At 35.9% G+C, this 25,072-nt stretch overlaps 1 protein-coding gene across 1 annotated transcript in view; it reads right to left on the reverse strand.

Moving 5' to 3' along the window:
* The window catches only part of SKAP2 (src kinase associated phosphoprotein 2), a 193,115-nt gene that overhangs the window by 70,754 nt on the left and 97,289 nt on the right, over window positions 1-25,072 (reverse strand). The window contains exons 5-6 of the mRNA XM_049782000.1: window positions 10,299-10,376; window positions 8,696-8,779 (exon numbers count right to left, since the gene is read on the reverse strand). Coding sequence (XP_049637957.1) covers window positions 8,696-8,779; window positions 10,299-10,376 — 162 coding nt within the window. The remainder of the gene's footprint in view (window positions 1-8,695; window positions 8,780-10,298; window positions 10,377-25,072) is intronic.

A 25,072-nucleotide genomic window follows, 5' to 3' on the forward strand; every position in this document is an offset into this window, starting at 1 on the left:
AATTTTTTATTCTTGGGAAATATGGCTAAAAAAACAATCTCTTAGCATTTTAAATGTAGCAAGTAAGTAATTCCAAATCCTTTCCCATACTTGAAAGTTTTGAGCATTTGTCATTTAAGTTTTTCCAGCATCCACACCTATTTTTTCCTATTTGTCTTCTGAAAATTGTTGGTGGTGATGAGAACATAGTTAGCCTTCCACTATGGGACCTGGAGAAATGAAGATTCTTTTTGTTCCAGATCAGCCAAGAAATGCATCCAGGGCCCGAGAGATAGCACAGCGGCATTTGCCTTGCAAGCAGCCAATCCAGAACCAAAGGTGGTTGGTTCGAATTCCGGTGTCCCATATGGTCCCCCGTGCCTGCCAGGAGCTATTTCTGAGCAGACAGCTAGGAGCATCGCCAGCTAGGAGCATCGCCAGCTATTTCTGAGCAGACAGCTAGGAGCAGACAGCATGGCCCAAAAAACAAAACAAAACAAACAAAAACAAACAAAAAAAATGAAATGCATCCAACTGCAACTTAAATCTGAACTAATGAAGAATCAATTGTGAATTCTGGATTCAAGTGTAGGGTGGGCTGGGAACTGGGTGGGGTGCTGGGGATGTAGTCAGGTAGGTCCCATGAGGACAAGGACCAGGCTGAAGTTAGATGCTCTATCTGGCTTGTCAATCTATGTCAGCTCTCCCGGCATGGTTATTTAGCTTTCCCATTAGTTCTGTTGAGAAGCACCAAATTTCCTAATTTCTTTTTCCAAGTTGTTCAACAAAGGTGGTTTCTGTTGTTCATACTAAAAATGTTAAATTGGTGCAAATGGCTAGCAAACAAAAAGATAATTATCTGCTTCTTATTTCTACATAAATATGAGATCTTTCCATCTCAATAAACAATCCATCTTATTTCCCCTAAGCTCATTATTTAAAAAAGAAAAATATACTATTTACTAATAAATCTTCAGTCACTTCTAAAACCTCAGTTATATGAACATTCCTCTCTTGTTTACACTGTTAACAGAGATGCCAATGCTAATTCAGTCATTTGAAATATGCACCTGGCACTTCTGAGTTATATTGTGCAGAAATATCAAATTATTTTTTTTTTTGGTTTTTGGGCCACACCCGGTGATGCTCAGGGGTTACTCCTGGCTATGCACTCAGAAGTCGCTCCTGGCTTGGGGGACCATATGGGACGCCGGGGGATCGAACCGCGGTCCGTCTCCTAGGCTAGCGCAGGTAAGGCAGGCACCTTACCTCGAGCGCCACCGCCCGGCCCCAGAAATATCAAATTATTTTAAGGGAAAATACCATACGCCTCTATGTTACTTAAGGGCCTCAGATAGCCCTGAATAATAAACACCAGCAATATTTATGAATCCAAAGGGAACTACTTAGGTAAGAATTAAGTCTGACTCAGATGGTACTGTGGCAGAAAATTTTAGGTCTTTCCAAACCTGTTTTGTTTTTCATTTAAAAGTATACTACAAGCATAAAATTCAAGAAAAATTTTATATATACTTACATGGTTAACGGTTTTAAAAAACAGGGACTACTGACATACTAACAGATGAAAAAGAAATAAATTACATGCATTTTGTACAATAGGAATTTAACATTTTACTTTCTACTTTTTAAAAATATTTAATTATTTAATTTAATTTTTAAATAAATTATTTAATGACTATCCCTACTGTTTTCCTCTACACTGAAATCTGGATAGTATTTATTGATTATATGGTCTATAAGATAATTAGAATATATAGTTTGTGTTCCAACAAACATTATATAGAGAATATCTGATTTCCCCATTAAACTATTCTTTTAGAGCCTCCCATTTGAGGAGAAACAAGGCTGCTCCTGCTCATATAATCTAGAAATAAAAACATGGAAGCAACTTCCCACTCTTTCATGCAACACAGGGGGAATGGAGGTAGGGGGAATAAACTTTGCTTTTACTTCTCAGACTGTCAGCCACTCTCACAAATCTGCTCTCCACTCTCACTTTCTCCTGACAGCTGACAACATCCAATTAGAGTTTATCATGTCATCATCTCACCTTCAGTGCTTGAAGCTGTAACTATCCTTTAGACAGAAAAGGCCAAGCTCCTGACTAGAGCTTTTAACAACCCACCCACCCATTCCCAGATTACCAGGCCTTCACCCACCCACCGCACTAGTGAGCCCACTCCATCAGATCACATTGTTTTATCGTCTGCTGCCCACTTCTCATAGCAAATGTATTAGACCCCTGGGCTTTGATAATAATAATACACAGGGCTAGATGGTATAATGCATGCCTCACATATGGTTGAGTGTGATCTTCCATATAGAAAAGAAAAAATCAACCACTAATGTTCAAATAATATCTGTTGGCATTGGAATGATATTGCTTATTTCTATGTCTATATACACAGATACAGCAATATCTGAACAGAGAGATTAGTCAGAGATAGCAGAGCTGTTTTTAAATATATCTCCAAATAGATGGAACTATTTATCTTTGATTTATATGAAGATGTATAAGTGTATTTTAAAATAAACTGTAGCCCACTTTATACAAACCAAAATGACTCATACTAACTAGGTCCTTTATTGGGCTTACTTTGTATCCAATATTTCTGAATTTCAGTGCAAGCCTACTAAATATCAAAGACATTTTAAATTCCCCTATTACAAGGTCTATTGACTAAAAAACAGAAAATAGTTATCATTTATTGTGATATATTTTAAAGGTATTTTGAATAAAATATTTTTCAAAATCAATATTTGCAAAATCAACATTGCAAAAATTTCTGATAAAGTCGAATGAATAATCTTTGAATATATGATTCTTTTTTTTTGTTTTGTTTTTTGGGCCACACCCGTTTGATGCTCAGGGGTTACTCCTGGCTAAGTGCTCAGAAATTGCCCCTGGCTTGGGGGGACCATATGGGTTGCCGGGGGATTGAACCGCGGTCCTTCCTTAGCTAGCGTTTGCAAAGCAGAGACATCTTACATCTAGCGCCACCTCACCAGCCCCTGAATATTTGATTCTAATGAATTTATTATAAAATAAAATATTTCCTTATTTATATATCAGATACAAAATTATAATGTAAAATTTTAAAATATCAAGAGTTCATGGAGATAGGGAGCTTGCTTTGCATGCAGGATGGTGATTCGAATCCCAGCCCATCATATGGTCCCCCGAGCCTGCCAGGATTAGTAACCCCTGAGCACTACTGGGTGTGACCCCCCCAAAAAAAAACAACCAAAAAAACCCCAAAACAACCAAAACAAGAGTTCATTTATGCATTTTATACATTCATATTGTATCCATAAAAAGTCAATGGCTTAAACCAGGAGTTTGCTTCTCATAAATCAGAAAAGGGTAAACTTATATGGTTGTTACTAAGTATTATCAAAAGAAACAATAAGATTGCAAATATACAAACATTCTACCACTCTAAAGGTACATAATAAAATACTGAAAGAAGAGTACATGAAGTTACTTCAACATCAAAACACAATTTACAAATTTTTTTGGTTTTTTTTTTTTTTTTTGGTTTTTGGGCCACACCTGGCGGTACTCAGGGGTTACTCCTGGCTATCTGCTCAGAAATCACTCCTGGCAGGCACGGGGTACTATATGGGATGCTGGGATTCGAACCAACCACCTTAGGTCCTGGATTGGCTGCTTGCAAGGCAAACCCCGCTGTGCTATCTCTCCGGCCCCACAATTTACAATTTTATACAGATATTTGAAATATCTTTACACATATTTAGTAAAGGGGAAAATTAAAAAAAAAGCTAAGAGGTAAATTTCAGTAAAAAAAAAGTTTACTTTTTAAAACTTTTTAAATGTTTTACATTTTATTTGTTTGTTTTGGGGGGGGCCACACTTGATGACCTTCAGGGTTTACACCTGCCTCTGCACTCAGAATCACTCCCAGCAGGCTTGAGAACCATATGGGATGCTAAGAATGGAACCCGGGTTAGTCCTGAGTCAGCAGTGTGCAAGGCAAATGCCCTACTGCTGTGCTATCACTCAAGCCCCCCATTTTCTTAATTTAAAAAAATTAATTTATTTTTAAAAATATTTCCCAGCCAACCTGAAAGCATTAAAATCAAGTTTTATTTAATTTAATTATATATGGAAAAGATACACAACCACACAATAAATTTTCTATTAAAATTTTTTTGTTCATATTAAGTACTACCAAGGGGCCTGTGCTACTAGGGATCAAACTGAGGGCTTTGCTCATGCTAGGCTACAAGAGCTATCTCCATAGCTCAATGTAATTTTTTGATATACATTCAAAAGGACTTGATATTTGATAGGACCAAAGCTGTTTGTACTAGTTAAATGCTGGATGGCACTGGCATATTCTTAAGTGGGGGTGGGGTTTTTTAAGTGGAACAAAAAAAGATATTAAGGTGCCCCTAGCACTCCTCAGAAGCATGAAGACATGAGGTTCATATGCTGATTCAAGATCACACATGGCTAAACAGAAAAAAATAAAAATAAAGGCAAAACATGTAAGTTTGAAATTGTTTTCTAAAAGGGCCTACTATCAAGCCTATTGGGGGAAAGGGGCTGATAAACAAAATGGGGAAAGAACAGGGCTTTAGAGAGCTAGCACTGTCTCTATAAAATCCTAGCTCACCCCTAGCAGCTCTGTTATAACCTCTCTTGTTTACATTACTTCACTGTCCTTTTAAATAATTTTCCCTTGACACTGTCTTAATTCCAACTTTGATTTTGTCCAAGACATTCCTTTGTAAGTCCAAAACTCTGCTAATCGATATAGGAAAGCCCATTTTACCTTTCTTTGCCTTTAAACCTGAATTCATTTTTTAAGGCCAAATAGAGAAGACTAGGAAGTCTTCCCAAACTTTCCTAACCATTCTCCTTTGTGAGTCCAAGATATTTGATTTAGATCACCTACTGCATTGTACTGAAATTAGCGGTTTACCTGCCCAGCCCCAGTAAGAATCTTTGACTTTCTCCCTTCCTTTCAAACACTGAGTGACTCTCAAGGCACGGTACTCTTCAGATCCCCAGTGTCTAATCCAGTAAGCATCCAATAAATATTTATCAAATTTAAAAATGAATAAATGAGTAAATGTATGAATGACTATCGTAATCTCAGTCTAAGCATCGAGGACCTATGATGTTTGATGAATGAGATTCATGACTACCAAAGGAAGTGGAAAGAGATGAAAGGATGGATATGATTTCATAAAGTGATAAAATATGGACTCTATATATTTATTTATTACTTAAGGGCTCCAAATGGCCATGAATAATAAATGCAGACAATATTTATGGGTACAAAAGTAAGTGCATTATTTACTCTAGAGACCAGAACTACTCTTTTTAAGCCATTATTATTGTGATGGGTCAATATGTTTTTTGGCACACACAATAAGGTAGAAAATGTGAACTATGTACATGTCAAACAGTAACAAAGTACAGTTTAACCTAGTAAGTGGTATCAACTCCTTCATTTATCTAAATCCTACTTAGTTGAAATATTATAGTTCTCATATATCTAAATTGACCTTTCTAAAGTTTAGGTGAAAGTAAACAAAGCAATACAAATCAACCATCTAATCTATACACATTTTACATGGCACTTATATTTTGTTGCACAGATACGAAGAGAGAATTTTAGATCATGTCAAACAAGCCATGTAAAAAGGTTAAAGATATATTCTCCCAACCCACCCCAACAGTTCCTAAAAGTAGAACAAGCCAAAATTTCCAAATGAAGCTGGAAATTTGAAGCTGTTCTTTAAAGCTATCAAAGAACAACCTATTTGATGTCTCAATGGAGTAAAGGAGGTACTGAGTAGCCAGTAGACAGGGAACAACTGAAGGAAATATAAAGCCAATCTCTAATATTCAGTGGAAAGAAATACCAGAACAGTAATTTTTAAGAAGTAATAGCTGTATTACCTAGCAATTCTAGGTAATAGAAGAGGCTGAATAGGACACAAAGTAGTTGAAATACAATTTAAAAAAATTGTATTGTCACAAAATTTCATCCAGGAAAGAAATAGAAATTTAACTAATACTAAAAGTTAACTAGAACTTATTTATAGAATACTGATATTTGAAAAAAAATAAAAGCACTCCATATTTAGAGGAAAAGTTTTGCTTATAGCTGGCCTAAGAGTTGGAAAGCCAGGAGTGGAAGAGACCAGAGTATTCATTGTTTCTTTGTTTAAAAATGAAAATCCTAAGTGAACCAAAGTTGCAAGGATTTAAAAAAATTTTTTTTTTGTTTTTGGGTCACACCTGGCAGTGCTCAGGGGTTTCTCCTGGCTCTCTGCTCAGAAATCGCCCCTGGCAGGCACAGGGGACCATATGGGATGCCGGGATTTGAACCAGGTCCTTCTGCATGAAAGGCAAACGTCTTACCTCCATGCTATCTCTCCAGCCCCAAAGTTGCAAGGATTTAAAAAAATCATTCTCCAAGGTCCATTTTCTGGAGATTTCTGCCTGTTTTTTCCAACATATTTTGAAGTGAGTCAGAAGGGGAGAATCGGATACAGAATGATCTCTCTTATGTTTGGGATATAAAACTATATTGTAAGAGAGCAACAAATGGCTAAAGGCAACAGAACTAGGCCACCCAGAACAGAGATTACAAAAACTGAGTTGTCAGGGGGCAGTGTTGGTAGGATGGAAGGGGTATTAGATGAAAGGAGAGCAGGGGACCTTAGGGGAGGGATGCAGGCACTCTAGTGATGTCTGTGATGTTAGAGCAATCTATATGTGAAATTATCAATAACAGTATTGTAAATTATGGTATCTCAATAAAATGGGGGGAATCTTCTCCCCTGATCTTATAAAATCTATTTCTTTTAGTTAGTAAAATATTAATAAAAATAAGGTATTTAGGAAATGCAAACTCATACAATATATCTCTATAATAACAACATGTTTTCAACCTATGATAATCATTAGCAAACTAACCCAAAATTGTAAATCAAGGGTCAGTGCAGTAGTACATTGGGTTAGACAGTTGTCTTGCAGATGGCTAGCCTGGATTCAATCCCTGGAACCCCATATGGTGCCCAAAGACCTGCCAGCAGTGATTCCTGAATACAGAGCCTGGAATAAACCCTGAATACTGCAAGGTGTGGCCAAAAACTTTCTTACTTACCATTAGCTGAAGGAAAAATTAGTTATTTATAGTTCACAGAACCAAACTAGCTGCTGAATTAATTTCTGATTTGTTAACTCAATAGGTAAAAGGTAAGAATGCCTGGTATTATGCACAATATTTCAAATATATCTAAAATATATAATCTTATTTGTTTATTTAAAGTCTGAGATACTGTCTACTCTGTCTTATTTCTCCTTCAAGTATCCTTTCTGAAAATAGGAATCCTATATAACATTTGCTAAATTTACAATAGTTAACTTCCAATCAGGTTTTTAGAGAAGAAAGTAAAAAGAGGCTAATATACTTTCAATTTCAGTATTTTGTGGCTCTATTTGTTGAAATAATAGATTTATATTATATGAAATATGAATATTATCAAATAATATAAAATATATTGTATTATTTCAAAATTAATATAGTAACAATAGCTACTATATTCTGTAAGGGCACAGGCTCAAACCATACTGCCCTGGTTCAAATTCAAGATCTCCATGTTCTAACTTTGAAAAAGCTATTTAACTTCTTTGTCCTCAATTTTCTGAACACTAAAATAAATGGGGCCAATAACATTACCTACCTCACAGAGGTAGTAAGTTATAGTGAGCTATATGAGTTCATGTAACTAAAATACTTAGGTAGCGAAGGTCTGAAAATAGTTACCTCTATGTTCCATTTTGGTGTTGTTAATTAAAATCATTTAAAAAAAGTCAAGAAAGGTCTTGTAGACTTTTAATTGTATGTAAATTTGTCTTTCAAAACATTAAAATTTTCCCATCCATTAATGTGTATGTAAATATTTTATGGGATTATTATGTTACTGACGCTACCCTGATCGGTGATTGTGCCCTACCCTAGGGTGTGACCTGGCATTCTGCCCCCACCCTAGGGTGGTACCTGATTCTGCTTCCACCATTGGGTGGTATCTGATCCCACCACTAGATGGTACCTGATTCTGGGGGATAAAAACAGGGTTTGTGAAAGACGAGGGGCTTTTAGCTGGAACTGATGCTGAGGCTTTGTACTTCAGTCTTGTCCACCGAATAAAGCTAATATTTCCACAAGCCTGACTGTCTGCGAGCTGTTAACCTGCCGTTTCACCTCAGACCATTGGCTGGACGGGGTGGCAGATGCATGCTCCGAGCTGGAGGGGAAAGACCTCATCCTCCATCCCTCCATCAGTCACCTCTTCAGGGGCTGATTTGCAACACATTAATAATTTTCACAAGCCTAATGATATAAACCTTCCCAGAAATTCTATAACCGCAGTTGGATAATAAATATTTCCTAAAGTGGAAGGTCACACAGATGACAGCTATTTTATTCTCTTTCCTAAATAGGTAAGATATAAATAAGGGGCATTCTGGAACTCAGAACCCATATCATAGAATGAAACATTATTTTACATTAGCCTTAGACTGTAATTATTACCATTTTTATTAGTTCTCTACCAGTCTTCAGTTTACTCTGTACCAAAAGTAAGGAGAAAGCAGCCAGCCCGAGATTCTCATGCAATAGAAACTGCTGTATTTGAACACCAACATTACCTTTATCACTCCCATAATAATAGAATACGGTTTTACTGAGTGCACACCACCGTTTCTGCCATTCAAATCCCAGAAAGCTGTGATCTAGAGGAAAAAAATAATTTAGATAAGATACATATATCATTGTAAGGTTACTTTCTTATTTTAAAAGGTAAGGCTTATTCAAGTTACTTTTAGGATTCCTCTTAGCTCTAAAATTCTATGACTAACTTATATTTTCTTTTCCAAAGTGATTATTTTTAAAAAAAAATGATACCAAATCAAAATAAAACAAAATACAAAGCTAGGGACCAGAGCGGTGGCGTAAAGCAGTAAGGTATCTGCCTTGCGTGTGCTAGCCTAGGACGGACTGTGGCTCGATCCCTGGCATCCCCACATGGTCTCCCAAACCAGGAGCGATTTCTGAGCGTATGGCCAGGAATAACACCTGAGTGTCACCGGATGTGGCCCATAAAAACAAACAAACAAACAAACAAAAAACCATGTGAACCACAGATGGGGGCAGCTGATACATTTATGGGTCACCTGCAAGCATGAGCTAATCAACTTCTCTGACAGGGGCAATCCAAAGGACCCTTGACACCCTGCATTGCACTGAGGTAACTGATTTGTGTGTGTCTCAGTTATAAAAACTGAGGGGGAGATTTGACTAAGATTGTATCTATGATCTCTAACAACTTTAAAATTCAGCTGAGAGAGAGAGAGAGAAATAAATAAAATATAAAAGACTCCAAGAATAAAACTCCAAGATAAGCAGAATGGTAATGGTAATACAGTTTCTATTAATCATTTCCTATATCCATTACATCTCCTCCATTTCATTGCCATTAGATATTGGTACAGAAAGAACAAGACCATATAGTCACCTCCCAATTACCATACCACGGGAGAGGAACACTGAATAATAGAAAGTAGTAGACAGTATGCTGGGCTCAGTCTGAACCACAGCAGACCCAGCCCATCCTGAGATCAAGTGTAGGCTAATCTGCTGCTCAACTGGATGGGGAGAATAGGGAGAAATTCTATTCAATTTTGGCTAGCAGTACTATAAGAGGCAGAATATAGTCTCTAATCAGGGGTCTAGGAGAAATTCTATTCAATTTTGGCTAGCAGTACTATAAGAGGCAGAACATAGTCTCTAATCAGGGGTCTCAAACTCAATTTACCTGGGGATCACAGGAGGCAAAGTCGGGGTGATCCTTGAGTGCAAAGTCAGTAGGAAGCCTTGAACATTGGGGTGTGTGACCCAAACAACTAAAACAAAACAAAACAAAAAAGATTCCTCTAGGGCAGGGCCACAAAATGTTTACAGAGGGCCGTTTGCGGCCTGTGGGCCGCGTGTTTGAGACCCCAAGTTTGAGATTTAGTAAATCTTCACAAATAATAGAGGTTGAAAAGAAAAATCAGACCAATGTTTTATTATTAAAACTTATTTAGTATTAAAAACTAGTTCTGTGGTTTGGATGATGTCATCTGGATTTTTCCAAAGTCTTAAATACCCTCTAGCACCCAAAGAAAAGGCTCACTCCACATGTTCAAGCATGTTTGTCAAAGTTTAAAACATTTATATACATTTACTTTTCATCAGAATCCTATAGTTTACCTTTTCTGCGTTTTTCAAGGTAACCAGCCTTTAAAACGAAAGGAAGGTCCTGGGCTGCAATTGGAGGAAACTGGTTTCCTTTGTTGAGAAAAAAAAAAAAAAAAAGCAGTGAGAAATCTATTTATCCATTTTAGGAAAACCTAGTGTCATTAGACTCAGTGTACTTTTCATTATACAAATGGTTTAAATCCAAGACTCTTAGCTATGTATGTTTCAGATCTATTCCATAGTCTACCCCCTCTTCTCCTCCAGTAAATCTCAAGTAAAATAATACTCTCTACTCCTATATATTAATAAATTACTGTCTCTAAAAATGTAGTAGTATCTACAGGGCAATATTTTTCAATATGCAGAAGGGTAATGGAAATATTATAAGTAAGAATAACCCCTGATCTATATGTCCCCCTATCTAACCCTCTTGGCACTCAGTTCTTAACTCCGCAGGGACCAGAACCTTCCCACTGTCACAGCCCTAATTCACTGTTACTGAATGCCTGAAATCCAACTATAAAGGACTTGTAATTCACAATGGTTTCAATAAAAAAAATAATAATAAATCTCTGAAAGAGAAGTAAAAAATTTCAAATATATTATATAAGCCTCTTCACATTTATTTGGATATATTCAAGAGTTTAACGCATAATGACACTTACCTACCCCTACTCCTACCAAGTAAAACTGCCTAGTATTGATACTACTGTAAATCATGATTCTCTTCTCTTCCTTAAAATGACTAAAAGAAAATTAAAATGATAAATTTGTTTCTTTGGGTTTATAACCTATCTTCTCTTTCTAGTTGTACTTAGAGAAATTCTGTAGATGTCTATCTTAAAATTTAAGTTTCCCTAAGTTATTGAGGGTCTAAAACTAGAGGATATCTGATAGAAATATTATAAACAAATGTTAATACCTAAAAAATTAAAGATTAAGTCAAAAGTTAAGCCAATTGTAAATCACATGCTCATGACCACAGATGAAAATTTCTGCAGTAAATTCATGAGTACTTAATATTTTTCTTAACTTGGAAAAACACCCTTACCATTTTCCTAGAATGCTAAAAAGTAAAAGCTTTGGGGGCTGGAGAGATAGCACAGCGGTTCGGGTGTTTGCCTTGCAAGTGGGCGATCCAAGACCAATGGTGGTTCGAATCCCAGCATCCCATTTGGTCCCCTGTGCCTGCCAGGAGCGACTTTTGAGCAGAGCCAGGAATAACCCCTGAGCACCACTGGGTGTGGCCCAAAAAACAAAGGAAAAAAAAGTAAAAGCATTTTCTCTCTTACTCCTCTTAAAGCCACATGCAGCTATGCTCAGGGATCACTCCTGGATATGCACTCAGGGATAACTCTTAGAGGTCTCAGGGGACCATTTAAGATATCAGCAATCATACCCGGGTTGATGGTATGCAAGGCAAGCACCCTACCACTATATTATCACTTGAGCCCTGTAAAAATAACCTTTGTAATTAAAGTTTCTATGGACTACATCCAGGGGAAATCATTTCAATATAATTTCAAGAGCTACTTTGATGGGGAGTTTATTATATACAAATTCATCATAGAATTCACAACTGGCTTGCTTTCTTTAATAACATGGGGATCTCAGTAGTTGTAAAATCAAGGATATTTTTCCTTAGGAATAAAGTTCAAAACAAAAACACTAATTTCAGTTCCTAGTGGGACAATTTTACTCAGTAAACACAAAACAGCATCATTAAAACGTATTGAAAATAGAGCACTAATTTTGAAATGTTCATAAAATTTTATAGAAATTAGCATAAATATTTGAAGAGATCAAAATGCTTGTTTCTCTTTGTTTTTCAGAATATGACCAATATAATATCAAAGTATGTTATTTACTATATTTTTGTATGCAAGACAAAAATAATGCATAAAATTGTCAGCAAGAGTACTGTACACTCAGCAACAATACTGTAAACCACAGTGCAAAAGTGTATTTAAATAAAACAGTGCTTGATAGAGGAAGACTGATGGGTGAGAGGCAAAGGGAAAGAAAAGCAGACACTGATGAAGTGATTAGTGTTGAGACATTGTACACTTACAATCAAATCATGAATAACTGTAATTTCATGGAGACTACATTTTTTTAAAAAATCACATCAGTTAATAACTGAATTAGAGATTGGCTATAATATGATTTGACATAAAAAAAACACATCCAAAACATTTTCTTATTAGCTAGGTTACAATGACAAAATGAACAGTATAAAGATTGCATCATATAGAAACATAAAATTCTAAATTATACAAAACCATTTCTTAAAAATAAACTAGTTACTTCTCCAACCACACAAGACTAGAGTTTCATTTCTGTGAAAATTTAACTATTTAACTAGTAAATAGAATTCTTAAGTCCTAATCACGTAAAATCATATAAATCCATATGCAAGAAGCATATTGATGCCATTATATTTCATGAAGAGAAATCAAACATTATGGATTTTAATATAACTTATTATATTATAAAAAAAATCTGTAAGTGACAAAAATGTACCACAGTGTTAAAAGAACGTTAACTGTGTAAATGTAAATGCTTAAGCACTGACTACTATGAACCACATGAATACACAGAAGGAAGTGGCAACTTTTGGATCTTAAAGTCTAATAGGCAGCTTTAATTGGACACAGAAGGCATCAATTACCTGATGACTAGATAAGGAGAGGTAGCTCCATGACCTACTCACTTCCACTCTTCCACAAGGGCATAATTAATGCTCTCTGCATATAAAATAAACTATTGACATCAGAAGAAGACTAAATTATCATGAAAAGAAATGAATACTTTTAGCCTACTATACAATTATATACCAATATAAAAGAATACTAAGATGAAGGAGAAAGAAAGGAGGAGAAGCAGGAGAGTGTCTTAGTAAAAATGTACAAGATAGGGAAATCTGGCATCGCATATATGAGGAGGAACCTCGAGTATTCTTGAATCCCATATACAAAATAGAAATTCAAAACAGAGCAAGTGTTTCTCCGTGCTAGACTGAAGCCATGAAATATACCCAAGATCACATGGCCAAACATTCAATGACATTAGTATTGGAGATATTTGGTGCGACTTGAGCCTAAAAGCTAAAGAAACAAAAGTAAACAATTGAGGCTCCATTAAATGAGAATGCTATTGCGTAGCAAAAGAATAAAAACAGAATAAAAATGGTTTCCACCCATCATATTTATTTATTTATGGAATATATAGATTTATTTATGGAATATTTATTTATGGAATATAAAGAAGTTATACAACCTTATCAACAATAACAACCCCCCCACAAAGAACCCAATAAAAATGGGTACAAGATAAAAAACAAATACTTCCACAAAAGGGATCTACAAATAACCAATAGGCATATGAAGAAATCTTGCTGGTACTGCTCTCTGAGAAAATGCACCTTACTGCCACAATGAGGTGCCATCCCACACCCAGACAAATAACTCACATTAGAAGTAGCAATAACAGGTGTTGAAGAGGGTGTTGGGAAAATAAAATTGGCAGGAATGTTAACTGGTAAAATCACTCTTAAAAACATTACAGAGTTTCTATATGATCTAGCAATTCAGGTTTGGGATATCTTATCTGAAGAGTATGAAAAACATCAATACAAAAAGTAGTATCTACCTTAATGTCGACTGCAGTGTTGTTTACAAACTATAGATGCCAACAAAAAGCTTGTCAATGGATAACTGGAAAAAGAAGGTGTAACACATTTATACAATGTGAAAGTTGAGGCAGACAGTTCAATTACTATATGTAGGAGAGAAAGTGATGAAAAAACAGATCACAGAATGCTTATCTCAGATGAAAGGTCTAGTAAAGACTGCAAGTACTTTGAATAGAAATAAAATAAGGGGGGGCCGGAGAGATAGCATGGAGGTAAGGCGTTTGCCTATCATGCAGAAGGTCATCAGTTCAAATCCCGGCATCCCATATGGTCCCCCGTGCCTGCCAGGAGCAATTTCTGAGCATGGAGCCAGGAATAATCCCTGAGCACTGCCGGGTGTGACCCAAAAACCACAAAATAAATAAATAAATAAATGATAAATAAATAAATAAATAAAAAGAAATAAAATAAGGGGACGAGGCCGGCGAGGTGGCTTAAGAGGTAAGGTGTCTGCCTTGCAAGCGCTAGCCAAGGAAGGACCGAGGTTCGATCCCCTAGAGTCCCATATGTTCCCCCCAAGCCAGGGGCAATTTCTGAGCACTTAGCCAGGAGTAACCCCTGAGCATCAAATGAGTGTGGCCTGAAAAACCAAAAAGCAAAAAAAAAAGAAATAAAATAAGGGTAGGGGAGACAGATAAAAAAAAGAATAGTTAAAAGGAAAAAAAAAATAGCTGGGGAAGAGGTTCAATCAATCTTTTCCTTTTTGTGATTCTCTTTAAAAACTACTTCAAATAAATTAATTCACAATTTTGTCCGGCATCTCAACACATTATTTCCGAGTCACAGTGGTATACAACTAAAAAAGCGACTTTTTTTCTTCCTTTTAAAATAAGTACCTAATTTTTATTGACCTTTTTATTTTTTGCTATACAACTTTGATGACTGGTTTAAATGTTAGACTTCTAAAGTTGGGGTTATTATTCAGTAATCAAGCTCATAAATCACATGAGTGAGGCAGGGTGTCAGATCCCAGTACCAAAAACACTTGCAATGAATAAATGCTTGATTTCAAAGGAATCTACAGCATTGTCATCACAATTTTATCATTAATAAATTAGCAGAGAACTTTTACTATATTAATATATTCAGTTCTTTTGCTTTGTTCAAACTAGATCATACAAAATTCCTGATAGGTTTCTGAATCTCATCAAATTTTTTTGAAGAGTAGAATTTGGGCCACACCTGGCTTTGTTCAGGGTATACTCTTGATTCTGTGCTCAGGGGACCATATTGGTACCAGGGATCATACACATGTCAGCTGTGTGCAAGGCAAGTGCCTGATGTTACTCTGTACTTCTCTCTTGACCTGCTAAATCTCATCATTTACTGAATTTGAAGTCATCTTTAATCATCTTTTCTTGTTTGTTTGTTTTGGGGTCAGACCTATCGGGCGCTCAGGGGTTACTCCTGGCTCTGCACTTAGAAATCGCCCCTGGCAGGCACAGGGGACCATATGGGATGCCGGATTTGCTGTTCTGGAACAGCTGCATGCAAGGCAAACACCCTACCACTGTGATACCTCTCTGGCTTCAATCTTTACTCATCTTTATTGGCGTTGTTTTTATTACTTGGCATTCATTTATATAGTTTCAACATGAGTACTCTTCTCAACTGGTAAAATTTTTCCTTTCATTTTTGTATAACTGCAGACATTTTTTTTCACTTTTATTTGAAAAGAAAGAAACTATATGAAAAAAAATTGTCTTCAGTCCTAACTATAAAGTTTGAACATGAGTACTCTTCTCAACTAATTAAATTTTTCCTTCCATTTTTGTATAACTGAAGTTTTTTTCACTTTTATTGGAAATGAAAGAAGCCATAAGAAAAAGACTGCCTTCAGTCTAGTTAGCCAGTGTTCTCACAGAACTACAAAAAGTGACTGCTTTCTCTGAGCTTTAGAGCTTCAATGAACCCTTTTAAAAATATCTTTTGTTGTACCACTCAATTGGTATCAATAAAGCATATATAATTTTTATAAATATTTTAAAGCAAAATTTTTACCTATTTTTGGGATACTCGACTCCATAAACTGATGGTCTCCTATGGGATATGGGGCTTTCTTTCTTACCTTCGTACACTGTACATATAAAACTTCATTAATCTATGTCACTCTAACATTGCTGTTTGACAAACAAACCAATTTCCTTGGAGTATCGACCTGCTGATTGGTTGGTTACCTTCTATTTTAAGCATCTAAACCTGATAGATGCTTACCAAGGATAAAAAAATATTTCATTTTCTCATTTCATTCTGAAAGTCCACTGTCCTGCCTTCATCACTTGATTGGTTTGGGGGGTTCTCCATAAGTGCCCATGGACCCAGAAGTTACTCAGTGATTCTTAGCTGAGCTATGTGGGCCTGATGGTTATGTGTCTGGGTCAGGTACTGCAATATTACTAGGTCCAGGGATGTAGATCTCCAGGGTACACCAGATGGTACCCGGGGGCCATGCAATGCTAGGTGTCAAAAGGACTCAAACATACAAGGCATGAACTTAAGCAATTAAAGTTATTGTTAGTGGTTGTTTTAATGTCTGAATTAAGTTTTAGTTTTATTTTATTAAGAGGTAAGCATCAGGACAAAGAAATAGTACAGCAGGTGGGGCACATGCCTTGATGCAGCTAATTCAAATTCAATCCCTGGCATCCCTTATGATTCCCAAAAATTATCAGGACTAATCTCTGAGAGATCAGAGATCAGAGCTAGGAAAAACCCATGAGTACCACCAGATATGCAACCCAAAAAAAGTGAGCATCAGGGACTGGAGATATAGCTCAGTAACAGCATATACTTTACACGTATAAAGTTCTGAGTTCAATCCTCACACCACACACACACACACACACACACACACACACACACACACACAATAGTATTAATAAGAAATGAAGTATATGATATTTTCAGTTGTCAGTATTCAAGCACCATTATTTTGCAACAAGACACAAAATACTTTCTGTTTCCATTCTCTGAATGATGTCCAAAATCTTATAGACATTTCTGGATTAAGGGTACTTTGGGTGGTAAGCTTTAATAAACCATTCTAGAAGAGGCTACTTGGATGGATCTGGAGAGTATCATGCGAGTAAAGTTAGCCAGAAGGAGACAGGCAGACATAGAAAAAGCTCTTTCTTATGTGCAGTATAAAGACATTTGGTGGGGGAAACCAGATGAATAAAGGAAACAAAAATTAAGAATGGTTTCCAGTAGGAAGCTCACAACAGGGGAAAATAGAGTGGAAAGGGGCAATGAAAGAAACCCTGGGATGATGGTGGAGGAAGCTGGATACTCTGGTGAAGGGTTTGGTGCTGGAATTTGAATGGATGAAACCACAGTAATAACAGTTTTGAAAACCACAGTCTTAAAATAAAATAAAAAATAAATTTTAACAGAGCAGTTGGGCCAGAGTGACAGTATACTAGGTAGGGCACTTGCCTTACACTTGCCTTCCCCAGCATCCCATTCTGCAAAGTTATCAGGAGTGATTCTTGAGTGCAGAGCCAAGAATAAGTCCTGAATACTGCCAGGTATGTCCCCCAAACAAAACAAACAAAAGGGCAATTGTTGAAAAAGAAAGGAAGGAGGAAGAAAGAAAGGTAGGGAAGGAGAGAAGGGAGGAAGAAAAAGGAAGGAAGGAAGGAAGGAAGTGTGGAGAGAGGGAGGAGGGAGAGAGAGAAGAGAGGGAAGCTATATGGTAGTTTCAGGCTCTAGAACTACACTGACTCAGACTTCATTTCACAAAGTAATTTAATTACACTATCCTTACCACACGCATACTTAAACTTAGATAACATTTTCCTGGTTCTTGAGAACATGTTGCAGATACAAAGACACAGAGTGATGACATTTTTTCTTATTATTTCAGCTTTTTAAGTGCAAAAACTCACTAATGTATATGCAAAATAAAATGAAATAAAAAGACTGTACTCCCCAAAAATGACTATACCCTAATAATAGAAGTCTAATTTTGGCCAAAAATATTAAAGAAAATGGGTCTAGTTGGTACAGCAAAACCCTGAAAGTTAGTTTTACACTGATACTGACTTACACTATGAGTCTATAATTCTAGTTCTAAACCTTAGTATCAATTTCCTCAGATAAAAAAATTAAAAATAAGGTGACATAAATTCTAAAGCCCTCCAAATTCTAGGATTTCATGAAATATACTCACTTGCATTAGCAAATAGTCAAGATACAAGATAGTGTCAACTCACAAGATATCAAATATAAAAATTAGTTACCATATATTTTGATAGAACAACCAATAATTTCATCTAACTCTAATTTAAGATTGCTTTCTGCCATTTCAAAAATTAAAATTCTAGTTATAATCTTAGCCTGAAAGAAAATATAAATATAAAAGAGCACATACATTAGTTTTCATATTCTAATATTTCTTTCCTCTGCATGAAATATTTCAAATCTCAATTCTTTTTATAATTTTAGTGGCAAAATGAAAATTATTATGTATTCAGTGAGTACGTTAAAAATAATTTTTAAGAAACTAGTGGCTAATGTAACTAAAGACAACTAATTATGTTATTTTAGTATAGTCCTTTTACAGAGTTTACTTTTTCCTTCACTACTTTAATCAATGAATACACTATAGCACGTAGCCTTTAAGGCTACCATGATATTTTCTCTTTTTAAAAGAGGTTCATACCAGACATAGATACTAAGACAGTCAGCTCCCAATTAGTATGGATATAGAATTCTCCAAAGGGTGAAGTCATGGGGATATAATTCAAATGTTAATATAGTGGCCCATACATGTAATGACATGGGGGAAGCACACTAAATCAAAGGGTGCATCTCACAGGTTTGCCATATGATAATTTCTCCCTGTCTCTTTAATGTGGGGAGTCACTTTGGAAGCTACCAAATAAAAAAATAGAATAACCATTAGGGTCATTCCAGTTTGCCTTTAATAACTCTACATCATGAAATGAAAATTTGCATAGCCTCACAGGAGTCCCTATATGTCTCCAATAATTATATCTGAGGCTCAAGAAGATAAGAGCTATTACAACAGTTATTTGCATGCTGCAAATAAGTGTGTTCCAAAAGATATATGAAGGTCAATTCAGAAACAAATAAAAAAATTTCTACTTTAAATCCAAAAAATAACACATAATTGTGTCATTAATTTCCATGGAAATTTACCAAAACACATAAAATTCAAATGGCAATTACAAAATGGCTAAAAGAATGTATATAAATCATAATTAAGATAAATATGAAATCAGGAGCAAGAGCAGCACTAGGGCATTAGCCTTGCACATAGCCAACTCCAACCATGCCAGGAGTCACTCCTGAATATTGTCAGTTGTGGCTCCAAAACAAAACAAAACAGATACATCTAAAATTAACTGGGGCCAGAGAGATAGCACAGCGGCATTTGCCTTGCAAGCAGCCGATCCAGGACCTAAGGTGGTTGGTTCGAATCCTGGCGTCTGTGCAGATTCCTCAGGGAAACTGTATTAATATAAGAAATGAACATAATTCTGGGAAGTTTATAACTCCTTTTCTTTCAGCTATGCCTAATTTTCAGATAGACCAAAGGGCAATAATTTGTTACTTTTTAGCTATTTTATGTTGTGAGTTTTATAATTTTTAAATATTCTGTCCAGGATATTACATTTATAACTTGTAATACTTTAAAGTTAATTTCTATTCATTTATTTTCCTATTTTTTGTGTAAAAATTTTAGTTATTTAATCATAAGCTTGTATTTAAAGTACCTGAAATAAGAATATACAGCTAAAATGCCTTCTAAAAGGAAATATATTTGGGAATAAGGTGCTTGCCTTTTATGCAGTTGACCCCAGTTCATTTTCTGGCACCACATATGGGCCCAAGAGAACCACAGGAGTGATCCTGGAGCACAGAGTCAGGAATAAGCTCAAGCATTCTAGATGTGACCCATCTATTCAAAGTGATGCTAGGCTCACCGGGAATCGGTGCCCTACTTGAAACAGTGCTCAGGGATCATTCAAGGTGATTCTAACAAAATTGGCCAGCTGACTCAATGCTAGCACCTTCGGGTACAGTACTACTCATGCCCTGCCAGTGTTGGGGGCCATCAGGGACTTACCTGCACACTATGTGCCCCTACCCCTGAACCTAATAAAGTATATGCTGTATTTGGCCTTAAAAAAACATGTATATAAACAACTGTCATTCTAGGGCCAGAGACAACGTATAGGTTGTGTAAAAGCACTTGCCTTACATGCAGCTGATCCCAGTTCATTCCCCTGTACCATTAAGGGTCCTATGAGAAACCACAGGAGTGATCTCTGAGCACAAAGCCAGGAAAGTCCTGAGTACCACTGGGTGCAGCCCACTCCCACAACCAAAAAAAGTGTAATTTGATACTCATTTCCCAAGAGTATCTTATTACTGGTACACGATTAAATTATGAAAATATTTACCCTAAAGTGATGAAATATAAAATTATGTTATAACTAAAATACTTTCAAAGTAAACATTTCTGAATTAAAACTGTCAATGGTAATACCTGATTACTAATGTAGGCTAGATTTCTATAGCAAATAAATTACCAAGCATTCTTCATGCTTTGGAATTTATTACATGTTTCCATTTTATTTATTTATTTATTTATTCATTCATTTATTTATTTATTTTTGCTATGATGCTCAGGTGTTACTCCTGGCTATGCGCTCAGAAATTGCTGAGTGCTGACCATATGGGATGCTGGGAATGAAACCCAGGTCTGTTCTGGGTCAGCCTCGTGCAAGGCAAATGCCCTATCGCTGTGCTATCACTCCAGCCCCATGTTTCCATTTTAGAACACAACTTTTTATATTTATGTCAAAGATCCCTGATTTCTCCCCTTTGCCATTCAAAGTATCTTCCTTTGTGATGACAAAAGTATCCTCCAGAAAATATGCCAACATTCTTTCACAAACCACACAAACGTGTCTCCATATGCAACAGTATTTTTATTGGTCTTTTTCTTCAATACAGGTATGAATTTAACACATTCTTGCCTAGTATCTTTGATGTTCATTTAGTCACATACACCCCTAGTAAAGCATTTCACAAGATTTGATTTTTACAGTGCAAGGGATCAAACTCAGAACCTCACAGTTGTAGAAGTCATGTAATCTAACAGTAACTCATATCCCTGGCTATACTCTGATTTTTACAGACACATGTAGTAAGACAATGGAAAAGAAAATTGGAGATAATTTTCTAAAAACAGAGAGAAAAAGTCGTAGAAAATAGAAAATAGAAAATGTTAAGGGAATCTAGGTAAACATACTGGGAAATCTTTGTGCTATTCTTCCAAGTTTTCTCTAAATAACCTTTGTTCAACTGAAAAACACAAAATATAAAGTAAAAAAAAAGTCAAGAAAGAACTAGGGGTCCTAGTGAAACTCAAAGTAAAATGAAACTACCAACTCATTCATATTAGGTCACCTAAAACTTTTTCCACTTACAGCCCTTTCTCATGGGAGAAATTTGTAATGAACACTGAGTATTCAGAAACATTTTACTGTGGCCAATTTTTAGTAACCCCACATGTATTAACATGACCCCATAGCTTAGGCAACTAGAATTCATATTAAATAGAAGTGGATCCAAAAATTCAGCCTTCGTTTTTATAATAGTCAACATGATGTTAAAAATAATAAATCAGATGATTCATTACCCATGAGATAAACACAGATCATTGCGCAGAGAAGACCATACAATAAACAGTTCCTAGTTCCTAGTATGGAAATGAGGGGGAAATATTCCCATGTAGATTCCATGTCCTCGAAAATGTATGACATTGAGTACAATAAAGACCTTTGATATTGTTCCTTTATATAACATCATTCATTTGGGCTAACAGAATACTGTCAAAACAAAATTCAGCAATTCTACAGAATGTAAAACCAGGTAGCCACAACATCACTTCCAAAGAGCTTTGTTAAACTCAATGATAAGATCATAAGATTCCTAGAAAAATATCCTTTATATTTTTCAGATGTTCCTTCCAAAAATACTATTTATCTTGATTAAAGCCTGGTAAATACCAAATCTCAAATGAAAAGATATGTACCCTGCAAGAAATAGCAGCCTTTTTACTATTTTAATTCAAACAAGAACTATATCTAATCCCTAGCAAGTTGTCAAGCTGGGGATAAAGTTGATATCTTTCTATTCATAGATTTACATATAAACTCATAAAGTTCAATAGATTTTCAGGCACATACACTCGGATGACAATCACCTTAACTCAAAAACAAATTAGGAATTCTCAGTAAAGTCCTAACTTGATAAAAGTTTAAGAAATGACTTATCATCATGTTGCTGAGAAAATTTTTGAATAAACATGTCTTCTTTTTCAGTAGGAACTGATAATAAAACAAACATATGGGTCACTAGAAGAATTAAAAAATACTGTAACCTATACAACTAAGTATTAAAATTTAGTATTAGAAAAGCTAATACATAGCATGGTTTTCTTTTCCCTGACACCTGACAATAAAAGCATGTCATAAATTTATCCTTCTTCTGACCCTTAACTTGAGAGGAAAGCAACTATTAAAAGACATATGGAATACTGACCTGGGAGAAAGACACTCATGTGGTTTCTATAATACTAAGAGAAATTTGTTCATGAGTTTAGCTGCTTCAGTAAATTTTAAACAAGTGGTCAGAAAGAAGTAGTTCACACTTAAATGTGTGTAACAATTATCAAAGAAATTTACTTAAAATGCTGACAAGCAATTTTTGAATAAACTGTATAGTTTAACAATATTTTTAGAACCTCACTTAGTTTTGGGGGTGGGAGCAAAATTACAGTAAGTAGGGATTTTACCTTGCAAGGCTGCTAATTGCCAGCACCCCATCTGGTCCCCCAAGCCAACCAGAAGTGATTCTTAAGATTCTTACAGCCAGGCGTAGGTCCTGAGTAGTGCCACGTGTTTTACTTGCATGTGGCAACCTCAATTAGACCCCTGGCATCATATCGTTCCCAAAGCAGTTCTGGGGGAGTCCCGTAAGATCCTATCCCCAGAAAGACTTGTTATCACCAAAGCAACTACACTACTTCGAGTAGAGTTTGAGAGAGTATTATCAGGAAGTGAATCTAGAACCTCACACAGAAAGGTATATTCTATACAGATTCCAATTAAATATCCCAAGATTAACAGTATAAAAAAGAAATTTATGAAACATTAAATTGAATAAAACAATTGCTAATAAGATACAGTTAATGCAACTTCATTTCAGCAGTGCTATTCAGTCACATGTGAATAAAGGAAGTTTATTTGTAGTTTTGTCACACTAGAAGGGGTTGGTTCTTCAAATATCAGAGAAGCTTGAAGCAATGTAAATAGTTGCTTAGGACAGACAGCAGTTTGATCCCCCAATGTCCCATATGGTCCCCCAAGCCAGGAGCAATTTCTGAGCACAGAGCCAGAAGTAACCCCTGAGCATCACCGGGTGTGGCCCAAAAACAAAATAAATAAATAAACATGAATAAAAAAAATAAAAATAATCCCCTATCTGGATAAGAACAGGGCAGGAGAGATAGTACAGCTGGTATGGTGCTTACCTTGCCCAAAACCAATCCAATTTGATGGATCATAGACATTATTCCAAGTGCCACCAGGAGTGATCTCTGATGAGTACAGAGTCAGGAATAAACTCTGCATCACCATCACATGTGGTCCAAATACAAAGTATTTTTTAATTAAAAAATAACTCATTTTTGCTAAGATGACCCTTTTAAAGGGTGTTTAAGGGAAACAACATATACATAAATGTCACAATAGACAGTAAGCTGCAATTCAGTAAGAAAAATAAATTTGGTAGGAGAGCAATAAGGAATTCATAAGTATAAATACCAATAAACAGAGAAAAGATGAGTATTTGTTACCTTTCCTCATAGTTCTTCACCTCCACTAGAATGTGTGCTCCATAAGCTTGGAGACTACACAGTCTTTTCCACTATTTATCCTCACTGCCCAAATTAGCATGTGGGACATAAACATATGTACATGTACTCAGGAGGCTTTCCAGAATGAACAGAAAACTATTGCTAAAATTCAAAGAAAACAAACAAGATACTACTTTTAAATTTAAGAAACTACTAAAAGGATTAACGATATCAAAGAGCAGGGTAGGCAGGAAGAGATGGGATTCGATCCCCCAGTGTCCCATATAGTCCCCTAAGCCAGGAACGACTGCTAAGTGCATAGCCAAGAGTAACCCCTGAGTGTGCCCCCCCAAAAAATACATATAAACAGAGAAAAATATTGACTATTTCAACCTTAGTGCCATCAAACTAATTCATGTAAAATTATCCATAAAATTAATTTGGCAGGCTATAACTGGTATTCCAAATTCCACTCAGGAAATAAATTTTATGACTATTCTAGAAATCTAAAATCTGAAGTTTTGATACGCTAACACAACCTTAACCTTAACAGTCCTAGCAACTGCTACTGTTTCTAGAATACCTATGGCCAATCCATTCATATGAATGATGCATACTTCGCGTAGCTCACTACACACGGCAACTGCACAAGTTATGTCATCTCCATCCTGAGTAGCAAATTAGTAATCAATATTTGTAAAAGCAGCAGCTAATCTTTTGTAGAATCACAGGTGCAGTGATTGAAGAGTTTGCTCACTCTACACAGTTAATCCCTCTTCATCTGCTTGAGCCTCTATTTATCCCAGCCTCAGAGAGGGCGAGCTGTGGCAGATTAATACGTCTGCACACATCAAACAGGACCTGACCATCGACACAGGATATTGCTGACAAAATAAGCTCTACAAACACTGGCCTTTTTAAAGGGAAGCTTAAAATTAACATTCAGAAGCCCAGAGTTTACAAAAAGACTCACCACTCTTCTCTACCAACTCTGCTCACCTGATTTATAACTCAGGCTCCTTAGGAAATAGATGCCTATTTTTGGCCTAAGTAAGTCTTTAGTTGATTCTACATGATTTACTTGTAAAGTCTGTTGCTTTAACTTTTTTTAAGGCATATGCACATTTCTCACCAAATAAAGAGACTTAGCTGCAGATAATTATTTCTAGAAATGTTGTGTATGGAGTAATTGGATGT

The sequence above is a fragment of the Suncus etruscus genome, chromosome 10 (genome assembly GCF_024139225.1).
Source record: "Suncus etruscus isolate mSunEtr1 chromosome 10, mSunEtr1.pri.cur, whole genome shotgun sequence".
Taxonomy (NCBI): domain Eukaryota; kingdom Metazoa; phylum Chordata; class Mammalia; order Eulipotyphla; family Soricidae; genus Suncus; species Suncus etruscus.